Source organism: Theropithecus gelada, chromosome 16, assembly GCF_003255815.1.
Source record: "Theropithecus gelada isolate Dixy chromosome 16, Tgel_1.0, whole genome shotgun sequence".
Taxonomy (NCBI): Eukaryota; Metazoa; Chordata; class Mammalia; order Primates; family Cercopithecidae; genus Theropithecus; species Theropithecus gelada.
The window spans coordinates 56,008,781-56,033,613 of record NC_037684.1 but is presented as its reverse complement, the minus strand read 5'-3'; the positions used below and the strand labels follow the sequence as shown (position 1 = coordinate 56,033,613).

General features: G+C 54.8%; 1 protein-coding gene across 2 annotated transcripts in view; it reads left to right on the top strand.

Annotated features, from left to right (window-relative positions):
• RAB40B (RAB40B, member RAS oncogene family) overlaps positions 1-20,293 on the top strand; it is a 38,428-nt gene extending 18,135 nt beyond the window's left edge. Inside the window, exons 2-6 of one of the 2 annotated variants that reach the window (XM_025363641.1) lie at positions 11,986-12,046; positions 15,361-15,421; positions 17,691-17,768; positions 18,708-18,873; positions 19,230-20,293. In XM_025363641.1, coding sequence (XP_025219426.1) covers positions 11,986-12,046; positions 15,361-15,421; positions 17,691-17,768; positions 18,708-18,873; positions 19,230-19,501 — 638 coding nt within the window. In that variant the 3' untranslated portion in view covers positions 19,502-20,293. Of the gene's footprint in view, positions 1-11,985; positions 12,047-15,360; positions 15,422-17,690; positions 17,769-18,650; positions 18,874-19,229 lie in introns of both variants that reach the window. The other variant, XM_025363640.1, reaches the window with a different exon arrangement.
• The last annotated feature ends 4,540 nt before the right edge of the window (positions 20,294-24,833 follow it).

Genomic DNA, 24,833 nt, shown 5'->3' with positions numbered 1-24,833 from the left:
GTTGGGGGGGAGAGGCTGTTGAAGGTGAGCGGTGCCCTCACCGTGTAGGACCACAGAGGTTTGGGGAGGAGTTGGAGCCTTTGCTGAGCCGACGTGGACTGCTGGCAGCAGGTGCACAGACTCTGAGGAGCTGCGGCAAGCGCGTCCCACGAGGCGGTCCATTCCCCTTTCGTTGCCGGGGAAACGGAGACCCGGGGAGACAGAGGAAGACGCTGGCGTCGGGACTGGAGTTGATCCCAGGCCCCAGGCTGCAGCATCTGTGCTTTACCAGCCCTGTGGGGTCCTCACCGTCCTGTATCAGGAGACTCAGGGTACCATTTAGGTCATCGCCGTTGCTGCCTCTCCTCCCTGGTGAGAAGGATCCACGTAGCAGATGGCGGGGCACTGTTCTTTAAGGTTTTATCTCCCCACCCGCTGCAAGAGAGCGAATGTTTGTGACTCCCCAAATTCGGGTGTTGAAACCTAACCCCAAATGGTGGTGGTGTTAGAAGATGGGGCTGTTAGAGGTGATTAGGTCACGTGGGGCTTCGTGGATGGGATAAGTGACGTGCCCGAGAGCTCCCTCGCCCCTCCAGCTAGGGGAGGACACGGGGAGAAGACACCCTCGTGAACCAGGACGCAGCCCTCGTCAGGCACTGGCTCTGCCTGGACCTTGATCTAGACTTGCAGCCTCCGGAACTGTGATGATGTGATGACAGGTTCTGTTGTTTAGGAGCTGCCTCGTTGATGGCATTTTCGTTATGGCCACCCTGCTGGCTAAGGTACTACCCTACCTTGCCCTGCCCGCAGCTCTGAATTACAGGCTAAAGGAAGGGCCATCTATGGGAGCAGAATAGATTCGGGAGGAAGGCCAAGTGCTGCTCTGAAGGAAGCCAGCGCGTGGTGGAGACCGTGTCAGACAGGGGCTGTCATTGTCCTTTCGAAGCTGGTGACTTACCAGGGCAGGTTGCGGGTGTGGGTTGTGCATCCGGGCTGTGCCAATGGGGACTGCCAGCTGAAGAAGTCACTGAGTTCCATTTTGGTCCTGATGGTGAATAATGAAATCATTATCACTGAGTTCGATTTTATTTTAAGTTCTTGTTTATTGTTCGTGAAATTCGGGGATGTGGAGGTCATTGTACTTTGCTTGGGGAAGATGTGAAAAATGCATCCTTTGTAGCTTTTCCCAGTTTGGGGGGGTCAGATGTTCTCTGTCTCTCTCTCCAGTCATTGTGCTTTGTGGGTTTTCTGTCAGATATTTTGGTGCAAACAAAAAAATTGACTCAAAATAGCTTGAGCACAGAGGAATGTATCGCCTCATACCGCTGGCAGGTGGAGGGGCAGGTGCAGTTTCAGGCATGGCTGGATCCTGGTGCCTGAACGATGCCGTCAGGATTATCTCCGTATTGTCCTTTCTCTTCTGCCTACTCCCTGCACACACCCTGGCCCTGCTTTCTTCTGTGTTAGGTTCATTCTTGGGTTTGGTCTTCCCACGTGGCGAGGAAGCTGGCTGGCAGCAACTCCAAACTATACGAACGTTGCCTCTGATGCCAGAGTGGGGCAGGCGACAAGGAGGCCCCTCCCCAGTTCAGTCCGTCATTCCCCAAGTGTTTTTAGGTTATTGCTTTTTCTTTTTTCTTTTTTTGTTTTTTGTTTTTGTTTTTTTTTTTTGTTTTTTTTTTTGAGACGGAGTCTTGCTCTGTAGCCCGGGCTGCAGTGCAGTGGCCAGATCTCAGCTCACTGCAAGCTCCGCCTCCCGGGTTTGCGCCATTCTCCTGCCTCAGCCTCCCAAGTAGCTGGGACTGCAGGCGCCCGCCACCGCGCCCGGCTAGTTTTTTTTTTTGTAGTTTTAGTAGAGACAGGGTTTCACCGTGTTAGCCAGGATGGTCTCGATCTCCTGACCTCGTGATCCGCCTGTCTCGGCCTCCCAAAGTGCTGGGATTACAGGCTTGAGCCACCGCGCCCGGCCTGCTTTTTCTTTTCTTTTTTTTTTTTCTTTTTTTTTTTTAAGACGGAGTCTCGCTCTGTCGCCCAGGCTGGAGTGCGGTGGCGCGATCTCAGCTCACTGCAAGCTCCGCCTCCCAGGTTCCCGCCATTCTCCTGCCTCGGCCTCCCAAGTAGCTGGGACTACAGGCGCCCGCCACCACGCCCGGCTAATTTTTTGTATTTTTTAGTAGAGATGGAGTTTCACCGTGTTAGTCAGGATGGTCTTGATCACCTGACCTCGTGATCCGCCCGCCTTGGCCTCCCAAAGTGCTGGGGTTACAGGCATGAGCCACCGCGCCCAGTCTTTTCTTTTGAGATGGAGTTTCACTCTTTTTTGCCCAGGCTGGAGTGCAATGGCACGATCTCGGCTCACTGCAACCTCCACCTCCCAGGCTCAAGTGACTCTCCTGCCTCAACCTCCTGAATAGCTGGGATTACAGGCATTCGCCACCACACCCAGCTAATTTTGTATTTTTAGTAGAGTTGGGCTTTGACCATGTTGGCCAGGCTGGTCTCAAACTCCTGACCTCAGGTGATCTGCCCGCCTCGGCCTCCCATAGTGCCGGGATGACAGGCACGAGCCGCCGCGCCTGGCCAGGTTGTTGCTTTTTCTAGTTTGTCCAGTGTTGATAGTCACAAAATAAGAAAGATCTTGGACATTGGAAACAATAATTTCAAAGAAGGGATAAAAGTTAAAATTGAGATGACTTCCCAGAATGCTGAGAGAGAGAGGGAGATGCAAAATCCGACAAGAAAGGCAGGAAACAGGCTCAGGAGGCCCAGTATCTGATTAATCACATCCCAGAAGGAGAGAACAAATTATCCAAGAAAGTTCCCCCAAATTGAGATTTGTGTCTCCAGATTGAAAGGCCCAGGGAGTGGTCAGCCTGGCCACGAAGATCCCTACGGCAAGGCCCGCAACACGTGCGATTTCAGAGGAGCCGCTCCATGCCCACCAGGAGGAAAACCAGGTTGCATTCAGAGGGTCAAGAGTGAGTCTGACAGCCGATCTCAAAAGGAACTCTGGAATGACGTGAACGTGTTTAAGGGAAAAGCTCTTCTCCCTCCATTGTATGCCTGTCCAAACACGAGGAAGAGTGAGGGCAGCCTAAAGACGTCTTCAGACGTGCACAGTCTCAGATACCACCTTCTTCCCTGCAACCTTCTCAGGAATTGAAGAGGAGTAAGCTAAGAGACGGAAGGATGGAATCCAGCAGGGAGGGAGTGGGGGCCCCGGGGCAACCGTCTTCCCAGTCCAGATGGGAGCAGGACAGAAGGTCTGGAAAGACGCCCCAAACAAAGCGAAATTGTTGAATGTTTGCAAGTGCCGAGAGCAGATTTAGATAACTGGGGAAAATTATAGTGATGAATTAATTCGTAATAAATGCAGAGAAATTGAGCAAATGAACATGAGGCAATTTTTTTTTTTTTTTTTTGAGACTGGAGTCTCACTCCATCCCCCAGGCTGGGGTGCAGTGGCGCGATCTCAGCTCACTGCAACCGCCGCCTGCCAGGTTCAAGCAATTCTTCTGCCTCAGCCTCCCAAGTAGCTGGGACTACAGGCGCCCACCACCACGCCTGGCTAGTTTTTGTATTTTTTTAGTAGAGATGAGGTTTCACCATGTTGGTCAGGCTGGTCTCGAACTCCTGACCTCAGATGATCCACCTGCCTCGGCCTCCCAAAGTGCCGGGATTATAGGCATGAGCCACCGCACCCGGCACAATGAGGCAGTTTTTAACTCCAGTAAAAACAAAAATTCGTATGTGAGGGAAAAATGAACGTTGTATACCATATGATGGTTCAGCTGTGGATGGCGTCTACCTGGTGTCATTTTCTGTTGCTATAACAGAATTCCACAAACTGGGTAATTTATAAAGAAAATAAATGTGTTTCTTACAGTTTTGGAGGCTGGGAAGTCCAAGGTTGAGGGGCTGCATCTGGGGAGGGCCTCCTGCTGCGTCATAACCTGGCAGAGGGCATCGCGTGAGCCGGTCAGCTCAGGTGTCTTCCTCTCCGTGTAACGCCACCAGTCCTATCATCAGGGCCCCGCACTGCCCACCCTACCTAGTCCTAATTACTTCACAAAGGCCCACCTCCAGTCAGCACAGGAACGGGGGTTTACGTTTCTAATGTGAAATTTAGGGGACACATTCAAAGCACAGCACCTGGTTATGATGATGTAGAATTGAATATCCATCGAGTTTTAAAAGCAACAAAACTATACAGGGAGTGTGTGTGTGTGTGTTAGAGTTATGGGGTGAGGTGTGTCTGAGAACGGGGGGTGTGTGTGTGTTAGAGTTACAGGGGTGGGGTATGGCAGTGAGTACAGGGAGCGTGTGGAGCGTGTGTGTTAGTTACAGGGGTGGGGTATGGCAGTGAGTACAGGGAGTGTGTGTGTTAGAGTTACGGGGTGGGTGTGTTAGTGAATACGGGGAGCGTGTGTGTGTTAAGAGTTACAGGGGTGGGTGTGTCAGTGTCAGAGAGCTACATGTTCACCTTCTATAGTGGAAAGTCAATGGATGCCTTATGGTGAAATGTCAGGAAGTGGGAACGTAAGCATGTTGTTTATAAATTTGGAGTGCATAGCAAAAGAAATTTTTTTAAAGGATTAAAATGGGGAGGGGGACACAGGGATTGGGGTGGGCCGGGGCCCGCATCGTGGATAGTGACAGCCCTTGAGACTGAGCATCCATGACTCTGAAAACAAAAAACAAAGATGTTTTTGAAACTCATAGGGTGCTTACAAAGACCATCAGGAAGCCAGGCACAGTGTCTCACGCCTGTAATCCCAGCACTTTGGGAGGCCGAGGCGGGCAGATTACAAGGTCGGGAGTTCAAGACCAACCTGGCCAATATGGTAAAACTCTGTCTCTACTAAAAATTAAAAAAATGAGCCAGGTGTGGTGGTGCCTGTCTACAATCCCAGCTACTCGGGAGGCTGAGACGGGAGAATCGTGTGAACCCGGGAGGCGGAGGTTGCTGTGAGCTGAGATCGTGCCACTGCACTCCAGCCTGGGCAACAGAGCAAGATTCCATCTCAAAAAAAAAAAAGAAAAAGAAAAAGACAAGACAAGACCATCAGGAATTCTCTTACATTTCTGAACACATTTTAAAGTTTTTTGGCCCTCAGCTGGGCACGGTGGCTCACACCTACAATCCTAGCACTTTGGGAGGCCGAGGCAGGAGGATCACCTGAGGTTGCGAGTTTGAGACCAGCCTGGCCAACATGGTGAAACCCCGTCTCTACTAAAAATACAGAAATTAGCTGGGCGTGGTGGTGCACACCTGTAATCCCAGCTACACGGGAGGCTGAGGCACGAGGATTGCTTGAACCACGAGAATTGCTTGAGGCTGAGGTTGCAGTGAACCGAGATCATGTTCCCGCACTCCAGCCTGGGCGACAGAGCAAGACTCTGTCTCCAAAAAAAAAAAAAAAAAAAAAAATTGTTTGGCCCTCAAGGACAGGACGAGAGGATACTTTCTAAGTCAGAGGACCCAGCCAAGCCCAGGCAGTGGATTAATCTCTGGAAGGACAAAAATGGGCCTCTCAGCCTGTGGGGGTGAGTGTCCCTTCTGTCTGGAGACAGACATATCAAGGCCGGTGTTATCTCCATATTCAAAAACAGATTCCCAAGTGTATTCATTCATTGCCTCGCGCCTGCCCAGGGAAAATAAGTACTTCGAAAATTCACTTTGAGGTTGCAATTATGGATCAAATATGTGTGTTCTTTTCAAATTTATTGTGTGTGTTTCACGCTCTGTGTGTTCAGTGCTGACGGCTGCAGGACTTGGCACATGGTGGTGCCCTTCCCGAGAGCCTAGCAGGGTTTTAAAGGACTGTGAAGAGAGTTGGGCATCACTCAAAGCGTCATTTCGCAGGGCCTGAAGCTCCCGTGCTGGGGCTGATAGAACCGTCCAGTTGGAAGGCTCCAGAAAAGTGTTTTTGTCTCCTTTCACATTTTTTTTTTTTTTAGAGACAGAGTCTCCCTGTGTCACCCAGACTGGAGTGCAGTGGCACGATCATAGTTCACTGCAGCCTCCAACTCCCGGGTTCAAGAGATCCTCCCACCTCAGCCTCCTGAGTAACTGGCACAACAGGTGTGCACCACCATGACTGGCTAATTTTTTTTGTTTTATTTTTAATTTTTGAGACGGAGTTTTTCATTCTTGTTGCCCAGGGTTGAGTGCAATGGTGCGATCTTGGCTCACTGCAACCTCCGCCTCACGGATTCAAGAAATTCTGCCTCAGCCTCCTGAGTAGCTGAGATTACAGGCATGTACCACCACGCCCGGCTAATTTTGTATTTTTATTAGAGACAAGGTGTCTCCATGTTGGTCAGGCTGATCTCGAACTCCTCACCTTAGGTGATCCACCCGCCTCGGCCCCTCAAAGTGCTGGGATTACAGACATGAGCCACCGCACCCAGGCCCTAATTTTTTAATTTTTTATAGAGATGAGGTCTCACCATGTTGCCCAGGCTGGTCTCAAATTCCTGGGCTCAAGCGATCGTCCCACCTTGACGTCCCAAAGAACTGGGATTACAGGCATAAGCCACCATGCCTGGCTGAGTATTTTCCTTTCTATTAAAGAATTATTTCCTCGATACTCACTTAGTCACTTGGGAAAACTGCAGCAGTGCTGTTTTGGTCTGAGAGCAATGGAGGCTACGCCCCATCCCCCACAGTGGTGAAGTCAAGCTCCCGGTGCTAAGATGCTGATGGTAGCAGTGGCCCATCTAGTGTGGCTGCTGCCAAGATGCTGGCTGCAGTGGGGAGGCGTGGCTGGGCCTCCTGTTCCACAGAGCAGGTAGGAGCCCTCCCCGGGTGCCATGGCCACTGCCCTGGGGCAGCTCCAGACGTGGGCAACTCCAGACGCGGGCATCTCTGTGCTCTGGGAAGGCCACCCCGTCCCCTGCAGGTTTAGAAGTGCCTGCTCCAGGCCAGGAGTGGTGGTTCACGCCTGTAATCCCAGCACTTTGGGAGGCCGAGACGGGCGGATCACAAGGTCAGGAGATCAAGACCATTCTGGCTAACACAGTGAAACCCCATCTCTATCAAAAATACAAAAAATTGGCCGGGCGTGATGGTGGGCGCCTGTAGTCCCAGATATTCAGGAGGTTGAGGCAGGAGAATGGCATGAACCCGGGAGGCGGAGCTTGCAGTGAGCTGAGATCCGGCCACTGCACTCCAGCCTGGGCGACAGAGCGAGACTCCGTCTCAAAAAAAAAAAAAAAAAAAGAAAAAAACAAGAAGTGCCTGCTCCAAATGCCTGGCCTCTTGGGGCCGAGCCCAGGTGCTACTTCAGACCATCCAGGTGGGTCCACACTTGGGGCAGCACTGACACGCCAGCCCCCTCGGGACTTTGGGCGACGTTGAACATGGGAGGGAAGCTGAGGGGCTGCTGAGGGTGGCTCGGTGCTGGCCTGCAGGCGCCCCTTGGCATGAACAAGCTGGGTGCCATGAACAGCAGCGGGAGGCAAGACAGGCTCCTGGGTGGAAGGGGGCAGGTCCCTGGTGAAGCCACAGCTTCAAGGAGGCCTGGGGCCCAGGCTGCCAGTCCTGCAGACTGGAAGGGGAACTCGTGGTGCTTTTACCATCAGAGGGGGACGTGCATGATGGTTGGCGTGGGCTGCCTGTGGACCAGTCAGCACGCACTTCCCCACCCTGAAGACAGTAAAAACCCCAGACTCAGCTACAGCAGCACGGACGGCGGGATGACCAGCTGCGGAGAGCTACCCTCTCTGCTGAGAACGGAACGCTTGTCAGGACAACCTGCCCTCAGAGGAGCCACCCACTCCAGGCCTCCTCTCTGCCGAGAACTGCAGAGACGATGGGACGCCCTGCCTGCAGAGAGAAGCCGGCCACTGTGGGTCTCCCCTGAGCTGTTCCAACACTCCGTAAAGCTCCTCCTCGTCTCGCTCACCCTCCACTTGTCTGCGTACCTCATTCTTCCTGGACGCAGGACAAGAATGCAGCAGCCACAGAGGTTTCCAGCCAGAAGAGCAATATCCCAAAGGTGCCGTAACAGTGCCCCGTCAGTGCCCGTGCCAAGGAGAGAGAGGCAGAGACAGAAGGGGCCCTCAGTGTGCCCGCTGGGCTCGGTGGCAAACGTTTGGCCAGCCCAGGAAAGCCTTGTACTGGGTGGGTCAGAGACCTGCTTGGCTGCTCTGAGCCTCATCACCGGGCAGGTGGCGCCTGCAGAGCAGGTGCCTCGGGCGTTCTCAGTGCTGCTGCGTCTTTTGCCCTCTGAATCACTCTCCTCAGATGGGTGGAGTTTGCTCTGGTGTTGCTTGGTCTAATCTACCTGGTGGTGATGGGCAGTCTCTGTGGATGGAGAGTGCAGTTTAGCAGGAGACAGAGGAGCATGTGGGAAGCCTGGACTCCATGTCACCAGGGCTCTGGTGGGGCACCGTAGGAAGAGCCTCTGGAGTCCAGGAAGGGGACGGGGCCCGGAGGAGGAAGCAGAGGGCAGGGGACAGGCTGGACACAGCAGCTGGGGGAGGGAGGGTGCTTGGGATCCCATGGAAGGCGCTGCACAGGTGTGCTCAGATCAGGCAGGTGTGCCATGCACGTGCTCACGGCTGCATCAGTGGAAAGCAGAGGACAGAGGCCCAGAGGTTCTGCAACGCCCAGGCCTGCCCGAAGACTGGGCGACCAGCTGTCTGAGCTGGGTGGGAGGCCACCGGCGGCACCACCACTGCACACCTCGCTCTGCCCAACAGGAGACCAGGAGCGCGGCACACTGCCTCCTGGGACGCAGGGGGCTTGTGGCCAAGTCCAAGGGTTCTAGACCCTTCGATGGGGCAGACGCCGCTTGAGAACCGTGGCCTCCGCAGCCTGGCAGTTTTAGAGGAGCCTGTTTCTGAGGACTCACTGGCTGCATCGTGGGCTTCTCTGGCAGGAGAGCTGCAGAGGCCGTGTGCTCCGCGACCATCCCCAGGGCCAGGTCTGGCGCAAGCCTTGGTGCTGCTTCTCCGCTCGGCCTCCCGGCAGCGCTCTTCCCTTAGAATTCTGAGTCCCTATTCAGCCTCAGCTGTCGACTCACTGAACGTCTCGTCACACCGAGAGCGAGGCCAGGGCTTGTCTCTTCTAGGTTTAGTGCGTTGAGAGATACTCTCAGGTGAATCCTATATGTGAAATAAATCAAGCAAATTGCACGAAGGCTCGTCACGTCTTCTTACTAAGCAGTTTGGGTTCCCGTGATTATTGGTGTCACTGTACTTAGTTTTAGGAAGGCAGTGCTCCGACCCGGCGTTCTCCAGCCCCTGAACTCAAACCTTCTCTTTCCACATTCTCAGTGACAGACCTGGCGCTCATCCAGACGCTCTAGAAGTGAACGCAGGAGATGTTTCCCGAAGAAGCAGAACATTGGTGTCTGGGGGGATGGGGAGACATATTTTTCCCTTTTAAAAATATTTATTGGCCGGGCGCCGTGGCTCACGCCTGTAATCCCAGCACTTTGGGAGGCCGAGACGGGTGGATCACGAGGTCAGGAGATCGAGACCATCCTGGCTAACACGGTGAAACCCCGTCTCTACTAAGAAATACAAAAAACTAGCTGGGTGAGGTGGCGGGCGCCTGTAGTCCCAGCTACTCGGGAGGCTGAGGCCGGAGAATGGCGTGAACCTGGGAGGTGGAGCTTGCAGTGAGCTGAGATCCGGCCACTGCACTCCAGCCTGGGCTACAGAGCGAGACTCCGTCTCAAAAAAAAAAAAAAAAAAAAAAATTTATTGACTGGGCGCGGTGGCTCACACCTGTAATCCCAGCACTTTAGGAGACCGAGAGAGGCAGATCACCTGAGATCAGGAGTTTGAGACCAGCCTGACCAATATGATGAAACCCCATCTCTACTAAAAATACAAAAAGTAGCCAGGCGTGGTAGTGTATGCCTGTAATTCCAGCTACTCAGGAGGCTGAAGCAGGAGAATCACTTGAACTCAGGAGGCTGAGGTTGCAGTGAGCCAAGACTGTACCACTACACTCCAGCCTGGGCAACAAGAGCGAAATTCCATCTCAAAAAAAAAAAAAAAAAAGTATTGCGGCCAGGCACGGTGGCTCCTGCCTGTAATCCCAGCACTTTGGGAGGCTAAAGTGGGAGGATCACTTGAGTTCAGGAGGTTGACCAGCCTGGGCAACACAGCAATACCCTGTCAATTATCCAGGTGTGGTGGTGTGCCTGTGAACCCAGGAGGTAAAGGCTCCAGTGAGCTGTGATCGCACTACTGTACTCCAGCCTGGGTGACAGAGACCCTGTCTCAAAAAAAGATTTTTGTAATTGTAGTTTCTTTTTTGAGACAGAGTCTCACTGTGTCACCCAGGCTGGAGTGCAGTGGCACAATCTCAGTTCACTGCAACCTCCATCTTCCGGGTTCAAGCAATTCTGCCTCAGCCTCCCAAGTAGCTGGGATTATAGGTGCCCGCCACCACACCCGGCTAATTTTTGAATTTTTAGTAGAGATGGGGTTTCACCGTGTTGGCCAGGCTGGTCTCTAACTCCTGACCTCAAGTGATCTACCTGCCTCCGCCTCCCAAAATATTGGGATTACAGGCATGAGCCACTGTGCCCAGCCTTTAATTGTAGCTTTTTTATTTTACAAAAAATGTTCCAGGCATGGTGGCTCATGCCTGTAATGCTAGCACTTGGGGAGGCTGAGCCGGGCGGATTGTGTGAACTCAGGAGTTTGAGACCAGCCTGGGCAACATAGCGAAACCCTGTCTCTACAAAAAAATACAAAAGTTCCCAGCACTTTGGGAGGCCGAGACGGGCGGATCACAAGGTCAGGAGATCGAGACCATCCTGGCTAACCCGGTGAAACCCCGTCTCTACTAAAAAATACAAAAAACTAGCCGGGCGAGGTGGCGGGCGCCTGTAGTCCCAGCTACTCTGGAGGCTGAGGCAGGAGAATGGCGTGAACCCGGGAGGCAGAGCTTGCAGTGAGCTGAGATCCCGCCACTGCACTCCAGCCTGGGCGACAGAGCGAGACTCCGTCTCAAAAAAAAAAAAATACAAAAGTTATCTGGCCATCGTGGCACACACCTGTAGTCCCAGCTACTCAGGAGGCTGAGGTGGAAGGATCACTTGAGCCTGAGCTGTGGAGGCTACAGTGAGCCGTGATCGCGCCACTGCACTCCAGCCTGGGCGACAGAGAGAATCTCTGTCTCAAAAAAAAAAAAAAAAAAAAAGAAGAAGAAATGCATTCTTTTTTTTTTTAACTTGAAAAAAGAGAAATGCTGACAGAAAGTTCCAGCCTACCTGTAATCTGCACCCCAGAGGTGACTGGGACAGGCGTGCAGTCCCGTGTCCCTGCACACGCATGGTCCACACGCGCACTCACACCACTGAGACCGCACACGCGTGGTCCACGCGCACACACCGCTGACGCCGCGCACGCGTGGTCCACGCGCACACTCACACCGCTGACGCCGCGCACGCGTGGTCCACGTGCACACTCACCGCTGACAGCGGGCGCCCCACGCAGCGTCACATCTGTTTTTCCTGTACTTTCCTGGTGTGATCCTGGCGAACGCAGTCTGTGTCTGCAGACCCCCTGCAATAGCCCCTTTCCCTTGGAAACAGAGCTGAGTCGGAGCTCTCCCGCCTGCAGGCTTGGGGAGGCGGTGGGAGGGAAGGACCAGCCCGGACTGGGGCACACACAGCGGCCACAGCCCTGCAGCAAACCCACCGGGCTCCAGGTCACACGTGGGCTCTGCAGCGCCCATCTGGGAGCCCCCGGCGAGAGGGCGATGTGAGCCTGACCCCCACAGAGGCCAAGGTGGCTGAGGACAGGAGGGGCCCGGCTGCAGGAGGCCGGGGCTGCGGGAAGCCAGGGCGGTGGGTGCAGGCAGGGCCTGGGCGAGCCTGGGTAGACACAGGGAGGGGGTCCAATCCGCCTGCCCTGGTAAACCTGGAAGTTGCGCTCACGAGAAAGCCTTTTCTTCCCTGAAAGTAAGTGAGTCCCGATGTCCGGTGTCCTGTTAGCGGCAGCCTCAGGCCTAAGCCGTCTCTAACCCTCACACAGGCATCGACTACAAGACGACCACCATCCTGCTGGACGGGCGGCGGGTGAAGCTGCAGCTCTGGTGAGTCTGGAGGAGGTGCGAGCGCCCCGTACCCCCGGGGAGTGACCTCCCGGTTGACCCAGCGCCCCGGGGAGTGCCCTCCCCCCACCACCATTGGCACAGCCCCCAGGGAGCACCCCCACCCCACCACCGTTGGCACAGCCCCCGGGGAGCTCCCCCACCCCACCACCACTGGCACAGCCCCCGGGGAGCACCCCCAGCCCCAGCTGCACCAGGCCTTCTCTGAAGGAGGCAGTGGTCTGTTGTCTGGGCCCCCGTGATCCAGGGTAGGGGACCCGAGGACGGACATAGCGCTGTGGCTGGGAATGGGCTTTTGGGGTTAGAACCTGTGGCCTGGTGTCTGTGGGAAGATGCCAAGAGGGGACCAGTGCAGTGTGGTTGAGCAGCCCGGGGTTCCTGGGTCCCCCACGCCTAGCTCAGCGACGCCACTGAGCACCCAGCAGGGAACTTGGAGTGTCCTGGTGCCAGTGGGACTGGTCTGACCTGCGGGTGGAGGAGCCAGAGTGGCGAGGGGAGGACTCACTGGCCAGCCTGGGGCTGCTGGCTCTGCTCTCTCAGCTGTGAGAACCCCAGCTCCTCCCCTTGGGGCCGGCCCGGGGCACCTCTCCCTCCACCAGCTCCTGGCTTCGGATGGGGGAGCTCCTGCGGTTCCAGCTCTTTGGGGCAGTGGGGATGGGGGGCTCCTGTGGTTCCATCTCTGTGGGGCGATGAGGATGGGGGGGCTCCTGCGGTTCCATCTCTATGGGGCGGTGAGGATGGGGGGGCTCCATTGGTTCCAGCTCTGTGGGGTGGTGAGGACTGGGGGGCTCCTGCGGTTCCAGCTCTGTGGGGTGGTGGGGACTGGGGGGCTCCTGCGGTTCCAGCTCTGTGGGGTGGTGGGGACTGGGGGGCTCCTGCGGTTCCATCTCTGTGGGGTGGTGGGGACTGGGGGGCTCCTGCGGTTCCATCTGTGTGGGGCAGTGGGGATGGGGGACTTCTGCGGTGCCTCATCCCGGGGCTGCCTCCCTCCTGGGCGTCCCTCCTGTACTGCTGCCAGCCCTGGGTGACCCTTGCCCGAGCCTCCTGGCCCTTCCTGCCTGCTGGGCCACCCCTGAGCCACGTGCGCCTCCAGCAGCTGGGACCCCCTTCTCTTACCTGTCCCCCTCCTACCCCTGCCCCGTCCAGTAGTGGCCAGTCCCGGGAGCCTCTCCCCACAGTGTCCCCGAGCGCCCTGGCCGGTCCTGCTGCACAGCTTCAGGCCTCCCACCCAGTCTGCTCTCAGGTCCCCGCTCCCCGGGCCCTCGCTGGGCCGGCACTGGAGTTGCCGTCAGCCTCCGTCCTGCTCCCCACCCTCTGCCAGCTGGGCCTTTGCTGCCCTCTCCCGGCCCTGAGCCCTGCAGGTCCAGGACCTTGTTCCCAACTCTGCTGTCCCTCTCCAAAACCATCCTTCCTGAGGGGCCAAGGCCATCCGAAGGCCGCAGTCTGCCCCATGCCTGCCTCCGAGCTCAGTGCCTTCCTAAAGATCTGCTTGGCATCAGGGCTGGCACATGCCCTCTCCCAGCTCCACCCCGGGTCTGGCTGCTCATCTTAGCGAGAGCCTCCCTGACCCCGGCTGCCTAGCGGGCCGAAGAGTCACCCTCAACGCTTTTCTCTGTCACACCTCAGGAGTGAGATCCCGGGGACTTTGGCCAAGCTCAGAATCACCCCAGGCCCCAGCAGGACCCTGAGGCCACTCGTGTGTGGTGCCAGCACCTGCTCTGTCCACACTGTCCTCTGAGCAAGGTCACACTCCCACCGCAGACCCCGGAGTGTGGTCCTTCCTGATGCCCACAGCTGGGTCTTCTGCCTGCCCCCAGCTACCCTCACCTCCCTGCCTGCACCCAGTGGGGCTGGGGTTGGGCTCTGCTCTGCTCCTTCAGGGAGGCGGCGGCACAGGAGGCCGGCACGTTGTCCCAGCTGAGGAGGGAGCGCTCCCACTTCCTGATGGGGCTCTCTGACGGCACGTGCTGGCCCTTCGGCCTCCCTGCGAAGCTGGCAGATCGATCTGGTCCGCTGCCTCCTCAACCATAAGCTTTTGGGCAGCTCCCACCGTGTGCAAAGCCTGAGCACCTTAGGTCCTGCTGAGGCTTGAATTCTAGATCAATTTGCTTCTCAGGAAATGAGGCACTCACTCCTAGGCTTTGACAATGGCCAGTGTCTCTGGTCCCCTCTGGAGCCCCAGGCCCTTCTCTCTGTTGCTGAGGGTGGTCACCGACCACAGGTGCATGTAACAAAAATAGCAAAACCATGCCGCGTCCCACCGCTCATCTGTGAGGCTGTGTCTTGTGTGTGGGGCCGGCCCCCAGCCCACTGGGGAATCTCCCATTGATGTAGGTATGTTAATTGCACGTGCAGACTCCGGGAAACAGTGCTGGCTGTCCCAAGGCTGCCTCCTCTGGGAACTGATCCCTGGGGAGCACCCTTTCCACCCTCATTGCTTACTTTTTTTTTTTTTTTTTGAGATGGAGTCTCGCTCTGTTGCCCAGGCTGGAGTGCAGTGGCGCGATCTCAGCTCACTGCAACCTCTGCCTCCCGGGTTCAGACAATTCTCCTGCCTCAGCCTTCTGAGTAGCTGGGACTACAGGAGCACACCACCATATCCAGCTAATTTTTGTATTTTAGTAGAGATGGGGTTTCACTATGTCGGCCAGGCCGGTCTCCAACTCCTGACCTCGGGTGATCAGCCCGCCTCGGCCTCCCAAAGCGCTGGGATTACTGGCATGAGCCACCAAGCCTGGCCTTTCATTGTTTGTTGGAGCTCCGTTCTGGTCTTTGTGGGTCCTAGTACCTGCTGTGTGTGCCGTCATCTGAGAACTCAAGCCTGCCTTCAGCTTACTCCAGGCAGTTCCCTGTATTCCTCCCCTTTTGGGGGCACATTGGAAGGGCTGACTCCGTGTGAGTTCTTACAGTTGAACTGGAAGAGCAGGAATCTCACTGGCCTCTCTCCCCCGGTGTAGACCCACACTCCTTACTGCATAGCTTTATCTCCAGATTCAACAAGTTTTTTAAAGCCTACCTTGAATGTATTTAAATATCTGAGAATTATGTTAAAACCCATCACTCTTTTTTCTAGTTTGACTTTTTAAATGACAGAGAAGAGCATGAGCCTGGATCCCCGGATCCCCGGGAACATGGGACAGTTTCGTTGGGGTCTTGCGCTGGCAGCGTGGTGGCCAGCTGACTGGCATGCTGACTGGCGGGTGTGTGGTGCACTTGCTGTGGCTCTGAAGTTCCAGAATCTGTTGTCAGGAAGAAGCACTTGATTTCTTTTTAATGGTCTCCAACATCTTTTCCAGGGATACTTCGGGCCAGGGACGATTTTGTACCATATTCCGCTCCTACTCTCGGGGTGCACAGGTAACACAGCATCCCAAGCTGGGAGATCAAACTGACTTTGAATGATAACGTTTACAATGCTTAACTTACCGTCCGTTAATGGATAACTGGAGGATAAGGTGGTTACGCTTACGTATAAATTGGTACCAAGAATCTCAATATATAGAGTGATTGTTGCTTGAAAGGCTTCATCAGCATTAGGGAGTAAGCGTTTACGGGAGCGTGTGTGCAGGTGCCTGCACTGTGTGTGCGTCTGTGCATGAGTGTGTGTGTGTGTGCACAACGTGTGTGCAGGTGCCTGCACTGTGCGTCTGTGCATGAGTGTGTGTGTGTGTGCACGTGTGTGCAGGTGCCTGCACTGTGTGCGTCTGTGCATGAGTGTGTGTGTCTGCACAACGTGTGTGCAGGTGCCTGCACTGTGTGTGCGTCTGTGCGTGTGTGTGTCTGCACAACGTGTGTGCAGGTGCCTGCACTGTGTGTGCGTCTGTGCATGAGTGTGTGTGTGTCTGCACGTGTGTGCAGGTGCCTGCACTGTGCGTCTGTGCGTGAGTGTGTGTGTGTGTCTGCACAACGTGTGTGCAGGTGCCTGCACTGTGTGTGCGTCTGTGCGTGTGTGTGTGTGTCTGCACGTGTGTGCAGGTGCCTGCACTGTGTGTGCGTCTGTGCATGAGTGTGTGTGTGTCTGCACGTGTGTGCAAGTATGTGCACTGTGTGTGCGTCTGTGCATGAGTGTGTGTGTGCACGTGTGTGCAGGTACCTGCACTGTGTATGCGTCTGTGCATGAGTGTGTGTGTGTGCACGTGTGTGCAGGTACCTGCACTGTGTATGCGTCTGTGCATGAGTGTGTGTGTGTGTCTGCATAACGTGTGTGCAGGTATGTGCACTGTGTATGCGTCTGTGCGTGTGTGTGTGTGTGTGCACGTGTGTGCAGGTACCTGCACTGTGTATGCGTCTGTGCATAAGTGTGTGTGTGTGTCTGCACGTGCGTGCAGGTACCTGCACTGTGTGTGCGTCTGTGCATGAGTGTGTGTGTGTGTCTGCACGTGTGTGCAGGTGCCTGCACTGTGTATGCATCTGTGCATGAGTGTGTGTGTGTGTCTGCACAACGTGTGTGCAGGTATGTGCACTGTGTATGCGTCTGTGCGTGAGTGTGTGTGTGTGTCTGCACGTGTGTGCAGGTACCTGCACTGTGTATGCGTCTGTGCATGAGTGTGTGTGTGTCTGCACGTGTGTGCAGGTACCTGCACTGTGTATGTGTCTGTGCATGAGTGTGTGTGTGTCTGCACAACGTGTGTGCAGGTGCCTGCACTGTGTGTGCGTCTGTGCATGAGTGTGTGTGTGTGTCTGCACGTGTGTGCAGGTACCTGCACTGTGTATGCGTCTGTGCATAAATGTGTGTGTGTGTCTGCACGTGTGTGCAGGTACCTGCACTGTGTATGCGTCTGTGCATGAGTGTGTGTGTGTGCACGTGTGTGCAGGTACCTGCACTGTGTATGCGTCTGTGCATGAGTGTGTGTGTCTGCACAACGTGTGTGCAGGTATATGCACTGTGTATGCGTGTGTGCGTGTGTGTGTGTGCACGTGTGTGCAGGTGCCTGCACTGTGTATGCGTCTGTGCATAAGTGTGTGTGTGTCTGCACGTGTGTGCAGGTACCTGCACTGTGTATGCGTCTGTGCATAAGTGTGTGTGTGTGCACGTGTGTGCAGGTACCTGCACTGTGTATGCGTCTGTGCATGAGTGTGTGTGTGTCTCTGCACAACGTGTGTGCAGGTACATGCACTGTGTGTGCGTCTGTGCATGAGTTCCTGCCTATGTGTGTAATTTGTGTGCTTGCCTCTATATGTGCATGCCTCTGCACACATGAACTGCGTGCGTCTGTGCATGAGTGCCTGTGTGTGAGCTGTATGTGTATATGTGTGCCTGCCCATACATATGCACACGCGTGCACACGTGAACTGCATGTGTATGTGCATGTGTATGCGTGTGATCCATCCAGGTGAGTGGGCCGCGCTCCTCGAGAGGTGGCAATTACCGTGGTGCCCCTGCATCCTGTGTTCCTGGAGTGGCTCGTGGGTGTGAGTGCTAGTCCCCAGCTCACTGTGACATTTGAGAGTTTATCACTGAGCTTATGAAATATCGTTGGAAATGATCATTCGGGTGATAAATCAAAATTATGTACTTTGTGTTAAAAGAAGGAAATGATTGAGTGAGTTGTATGTCTTTGCGTGCATGGCCGCAGCTGTGCCTGCATCTGTGTTCTGTGTGCTGAGCCTGTGACCTCTCCCCCAGGGTGTGATCCTGGTCTATGACATTGCAAACCGCTGGTCTTTCGACGGCATTGATCGATGGATTAAGGAGATCGATGAGGTACGTTGTAGAAACGCCATTGCCCAAGGTCCCTGTGGGCTTGGGAGGAGTCAGGCCAGGAATTAGGGCCGGGCCCCCCAGGCCTCATGGGTACACATGGATCATGGGCCAGGACACTGGATGGGGTTCCAGCAGCAAGGAGGGTGCCTCACCTCGGCACAGCACTGGATGGGGCTGGGCTCATGAGTGTAGCTACAGAGAGTCACCAAAGCTCAGGAAGCTGGTCCAGGCAAAACGAGCCTCCACGGCGTGCCTCGGCACGAGGTCAGGCCCCACAGTTTGGCCTGCTTCACTCCCTGCTGTGGTCGGGCTGGGTTGACCAGCAGTGACCGGGCCTTGTGACCGGGGCTTGTGCCTGCTGGCACGCAGACCAGCCCACCTGGCAGCGGCGACATGGCGTGGTCAGCGCCAAGCCCACTGTGTGTCCTGGGGCTGCCGTAAGTAACGACCACAAGCCGGGGTCCCAAACGACAGAAATGCGTTCGCTCACGGTTCTGGAGGCCAGAGCCCCAAACCAAGGTGTCAGGAGGGCTGCTCCCCTACAGCCGCCGCTCCGAGCTCTCGGCAGTGCCAGCAACCCTGGGCCCCCCCGGCTTGTGGCTGCACCGCTCCAGTCTCTGCCTTTGCATCACACGGCTTCCTCCGAGTGTCCGTGTCTTCTCTTCTTCCAAGGACATCAGTCATTAGACGAGGGCCCTAATCCAGCGGGGCCGCACCGTAACTGTTCACGTCTGCGAAGACTGTCTTTCCAAACGCGGTCCCACACTGAGGTTCTGGGTGGACATGAACTCGGGGGGGGGTTCCTCAGCCCAGAGCACCCACTTTGCAACGACAACAAAATCTCACTCAACCCATGCTCCTCGCCTTTCTCCTGCCCGCTAGCATGCCCCCGGAGTCCCTAAGATCCTGGTGGGGAACCGCCTGCACCTGGCGTTCAAGCGCCAGGTCCCCACGGAGCAGGCCCAGGCCTACGCCGAACGCCTGGGCGTGACCTTCTTTGAGGTCAGCCCTCTGTGCAATTTCAACATCACGGAGTCGTTCACGGAGCTGGCCAGGATCGTGCTGCTGCGGCATGGGATGGACCGGCTCTGGCGGCCAAGCAAGGGTAGGCCCCGGGGCTATTCTGGGGGCCCCTTTTGCCCTCCAGACGCTGAGGTGGTTCGGTGGCCCCCTGGATAAGTGTCTGCCTCCCGGGACCCGCCTCAGGGCCACTGTGTCTGTTCTCAGAGCAAGACATTTGAGAGAAGTAATCGCTACGGCTTTGTTGGAAAGCTCATGAGGGAGCTCTGGGATCTGTACGTGGGCAGAGGGGATGTGGTGGCAGGGCTTGCTGCATGTACAAGCCAGGGCCATGGGTGTCCGAGCCTCGGGAAGGCAGGAGAACAGGTGTGGGCACCACCCCTCATGGCCAGCCCAGGCGGGGACATCCACTAAGCAGGGTTTACCTTTTTCTCTCCCAAGTGCTGAGCCTGCAAGACCTGTGCTGCCGGGCGGTCGTGTCCTGCACGCCGGTGCACCTCGTGGACAAGCTCCCGCTCCCCATTGCCTTAAGAAGCCACCTCAAGTCCTTCTCGATGGCCAACGGCCTCAATGCCAGGATGATGCACGGCCGTTCCTACTCCCTCACCACCAGCTCCACCCACAAAAGGAGCAGCCTCCGCAAAGTGAAGCTTGTCCGCCCACCCCAGAGCCCACCCAAAAACTGCACCAGAAACAGCTGCAAAATTTCTTAAGGCAGGCACTAAAAGAACCACGGTGGAATCTCTCCGGAGAAACTCGGTGTTACCCCGGCAGCTGGCGGATGCATCTCAGATTCCGGTTTCTCTCGGCAAACGCTGCTTGCGAATGTGTGCGATGCCTTCCGTGTGATGGAAACACACTACACTGTCAGACTTCGAATTTCTATGTGGATGTGCATGAAGCTCTTGTTTTCGATGTGTGTTTATAAAGGGAAAATTAGTACTCTGCTCAACTCTTGGTAACATGAAATTCTGAATGTTACTTTATCATGATTGCACTGCAACTTTTTCCTTAAAATAACTGCTTTTGTAAGAATGGTGATATCGGAGTGATTAGCGTAAATTGAAGGGAATTTGAGAAGCAACGGTAGTGGGATGATTTAGAGTCATCGATATCACGAGAGGGGTCTTTTTGTAAACCTCCTTTTTAATGTCAAAGCACCAATTTATAAAACGCTGCAGATGTAGAGGTTATGTGCAACGGATCTGTCCAGTTTGTGTATGAAATGGATTTGATAAAGTTTTTGCTAGTTATTTACTACATTTTGGGATTAATAAGTGATTTATATGCATATTTTTCTGTAAATCTACATTTTTTTGTACAAGATATTCTACAAGTTATGAAGCTAAGGTAAGAAAATGCCAAAGATACCTCTAGTTACGTTGAACGACGCAGTTTCAACAGGCCAAGGAAGACCTGCTTCAGTAAAAGGAATGAAGTGAAAACACTTATTTAAGAAAATGTTTCTCAACAATAAAGTGTATAGTCGTTTCTCTCTTGGTAGAGTTGGTGGCCGGTTCTTTAGAATTTTGTATTTTATTTGTTTGTTTATTTATTTATTTATTTATTTATTTTCGAGACAGAGTTTCGCTCTTGTTGCCCAGGCTGGAGTGCAATGGCATGATCTCGGCTGACTGCAACCTCTGCCTCCCAGGTTCAAGTGATTCTCCTGCCTCAGACTCCTGAGCAGCTGGGATTACAGGGGTGTGCTACCACGCCCGGCTAATTTTTGTATTTTTAGTAGAGATGAGGTTTCACCATGTTGGTCAGGCTGGTCTTGAACTCCTGACCTCAGGTGATCCACCCGCCTCGGCCTCCCACAGTGCTGGGATTATAGGCGTGAGCCACCGCGTCCGGCCAGATTCTGTGTATTTATTACAGCCCTTTACTTCACTGCGCCACTGCCTGGTATAGACATCACATATCGGAGCTAAGAAACGACACTGGCAACAAGGCTGAATCCTTGAACTGTTGTCGCCTGTTGAGAAAGGATTCCTTTTCCAGAACAGAAGTGCAGAAGAGAGAGGGAAGAGTTCAAAGCTGGCACCCAGGCGTGTGCCTGTCTGATAAACCGGAGCCGTGCTCCTGAGCCTTGGTGAGGAGCGCCCAGGGGCTGTCAGGGATTCCCCACGGAGATGCAGCCCCTGTCTCCGACTGCATGCCTCAGAGCAGGGCAGAGACCTCCAGGGCTGGCCTCTTCCCTGGTCACGCTGTTGGACATTTGTCAGTGGCTGGGAGTTGCAAATGAGGGATTAAACCAAAAAAATGAAGCGAGAAAATGCCCAGTGTTCCTAGTTCCTGCTGCTGGTCTGTAGATTCTGAGAAACTTAAGGGACCGGGACGGGCGCGGTGGCTCACAGCTGTAATCCCGGCACTCTAGGAGGCCAAGGCGGCCGGATCAGAGGTCAGGAGCTCAAGACAAGCCAACGTGATGAAATCCCGTCTCCAATAAAATTACAAAAATTGGCTTGGCATGGTGGCGCACGCCTGTAATCCCAACGACTCAGGAGGCTGAGGCAGGAGAATCACTTGAACCTAGGAGGCAGGGGTTGCAGTGAGCTGAGATCGCACCACTGCGCTCCAGTCTGGGTGACAAGCGATGCTCCATCTCAGAAAAAAAAAAAAAAGCAATGTAAAGGACCCTAGAATCAGCGGCAACGCCTCTATTCAGAGATGGTGGAACTGAGGCCCAGAGAGAAGAGAGCAGCACTGGTCCCTGCGGGTGGAGCCGGGGTTGGAGATGTCTGGCCAACTGGGTACGGCAGCTACGGGGACAAAGTCTGTGGGGAGGCAGGGTCGTGGTCTGTGGACAGAAGGTGAACCCTGAGGGGACAGTGCCTGGGGAGGGGAGGTGGCCAGCCTCATGCAGACACACTGCGAGGACCTCTTCATCCTTCTCTCTGCTGTGCCACAGGTGGGGGTGAGGCCGACCTCCCAGCTGCAAACACAAGGACAATGAGATGCAAGGAAAGGAGAACCCACACTGAAGAAACTCATGTTGCAGGGGCCTCTTCTCCCTCAGTTCCCGGCTCGGTGATGGTGGAGGGTAAGAAGACGGATCCTCCCGCTGCAACATCAAACCAGGCCAAACGCGTATTTTTATCTTCCTTCCCTTTTCTTGTTTTGTGATTGACAGCTCCTCAGGAGTACCCGTAGTGTCCTAGAAGGAATAAAATAAAGTTTCCCAAGGCTTTGTGACCCAGAGCCCTTCGCAGGTGTTCACGAAACACACAGGCCGCCCGGAGGCCTTGGCCCTCCAGGCAAACACCCCCAGAAGTCCCAGAAGCGGCACAGGCAGAAGGAGCCTCCCCGAGGTCTTTGCTCTGGCTTCCAGAGCTACGAGAAAATAAACACTTGTTATTTAAGCCACCAGGTTTGTGGCGATTTGTTATTACAGCCTCAGGAAACTCCTGCAACAAGGAAGTGAGTTACGCTCATGGCAGAAAGTGCTGCAGCAAACCAAGGCAGAACAAAACCAGACGAAGCCTGATACAGACTGGACTAAGTAGAAGACTGTGTGTTCAGGTGGTGAATATACAAAAAACATAAATATAAATTAAACCTTAGAGAAGCTTTGTCATGTTCTCCCGCAGCGCTCACTGCTGGCGCGATCTGTCCACACGATCCATCCGTGGTGTAAACACCAGTTCCAGATGCTGTCCCAGGTGCTTGTGACCCTCTTTCCAAACATCAAGATTCAAAATGTATTATCCACAATGATGACTCAGTTGCCCTGTGAAAATTACTCCAGTAGAGAAGGTTCGTAGCTTGCAATTTTGATGAGGAATTTAGCCAAAATATTGAATCTAGAAAAAGTCAATGACAGGCTTGATGATATTTGTTTTGACAGAGACAGAGACGCTAAGTCTGCCCTTTGCTGGAGAACAGCTTCGTCAGATGTGGATTTTACAAGCAAAATGGAAGCTGCTTGTATTAGGGGGAGGTGAAGGTTTTGTTTCACCTGGGGGAGGCTGGAGGTCGGCGAGTCGTCACTGTCCCGGGGGCGGGACACACTTCTGTCCCGGCCTAGAGGGTGGGGCAGTGCGTGGATGTGGGGGCTGGAGGGAGCAGGAGATTCCTAGTCCGTGTATGCTGCCGTAACAAAACACCTGAGACTGGGGAATGTATAAATAATAGACATTTGTTTCTCAGTTCTGAGGCTGGGAAGTGCAAGCTCAAGGCGCCAGCTGGTTTGGGTCTCGGGAGGCCCAGTCTCCGCTTCCAAGATGGTGCCCTGTGGCTGCGTCCTCACATGGCCGGAGGGGCGGAAGGACAAAGGGAAGGGAGGCAGCTCTGCCACACCTCCTGTGAGGTCCTGAATCCCATTCTGGAGGTTCTGCCACTGCCTAAAGGCCCTGGCTCTTAATACCTTCACACTAGCAATTAACTTCCAACCCATGAATTCTGGAGGGGCTCGTTCAGACCTCAGCAGAGTCCTGTGCTCTTCTGTCCACTCCCTCCCATGTGTGCCTCGGGGACCTTCTCCTCGGCCCCCTGGGGCCCCAGCCTTTGCTCGGGGAGCCTTTCGTATATCCTCAGCTATTGAAGGGCACTGGCGAAACCTTGGATGAAACTGAGCAAAGTCTCCGCATAGGACCGTGGCAGCCACTGGGGGCCTGTAGGCAGGGGCTGGACAGCAGTGAGGGCTGATGACAGGGAGGCCCTAGGCAGCTCCACGCACGCAGGGGTGTACGCAAGCACTGGGTGCCGTATGCTCCTCCCCGCCCTGGCGAAGGTGGGGCGCTCCCTGGGCAGAGGCTGAGCCATCTCCTCTGTGAACCCTGCCCTCCACCCCCACCTGTCTCAGCTCAGGAGTGGGGCTTGCTCCCTTCCTGCTTCCATGGAATGTTCAGAGGTGCGGCCTGTTGCTTTAGATCTACAGATTCTTACACACCTTTCTTAACAAAGGCTGGCACCTGCCTTTTAAAACCACTGTCCCGTCAGGGTGTGGTGGCTCATGCCTGTAATCCTAACACTTTGGGAGGCTGAGGCGGGCAGATTGCCTGAGCTTAGGAGTTCAAGACCAGCCTGGGCAACATGGCGAAACTCTGTCTCTACTAAAAATAGAAAATACTAGTCAGGCGTGGTGGTGCATGTCTATAGTCCCAGCTACTCAGGAGGCTGAGGCATGAAAATTGTTTGGACCTGGGAGGCGGAGGTTGCACCACTGTACTCCAGCCCGAGTGACAGAATGAGACTCCATCTCAAATAAAAATAAAACCACTGTCCGTGCCCTGCGGCTGTGCTGAACTCGAGCTGATGCTGTTTCTTCTCCTCTACTTTCCCATGATGACAGCAAACCCTGCTGGAGCACAGAGGCCCTGAGCCACTGTGGAGAGGGAGACGGACACACAAAGGAGGGATTCCAAGCTCCACCTGGTCTCCAAGCAGTTCTGTTGCTCCAGCCTTCACCCTCCTCTAGGTGAGGTGACCGGCTGCTTCCCAGCAGCCCAGAGGTGCCGTCAGGGCTGTTAGCCAGAGGCCGCCGTGAACGCCCCTGACTTGCTGCAGCACGGAGCCCCCCACCATCGACGGTTCTGGGGAGTCGGGGAGGACGGGCGTGACTTGGGCAGCTTCGTGGAGGTTTCGGGGAGCATTCACGGCAACTGCTGCACTCTGTTCGATGCTGTCAGGAAGCAGGGGTGACTCTGAGACTTACTATCTCAGTTCTTATCTAGAAGGTGAGAAAAACGGAGCAAGGTGCAAGGTGTCATTGGTAGAAAGTGGCAGTCACGGCCGGGTGCGGTGGCTCAAGCCTGTAATCCCAGCACTTTGGGAGGCTGAGACGGGTGGATCACGAGGTCAGGAGATCGAGACCATCCTGGCTAACACGGTGAAACCCCGTCTCTACTAAGAAATACAAAAAAAAACTAGCCGGGCGAGGTGGCGGGCGCCTGTAGTCCCAGCTACTCGGGAGGCTGAGGCCGGAGAATGGCATGAACCCGGGAGGCGGAGCTTGCAGTGAGCTGAGATCCGGCCACTGCACTCCAGCCTGGGCTACAGAGCGAGACTCCGTCTCAAAAAAAAAAAAAAAAAAAAAAAAAA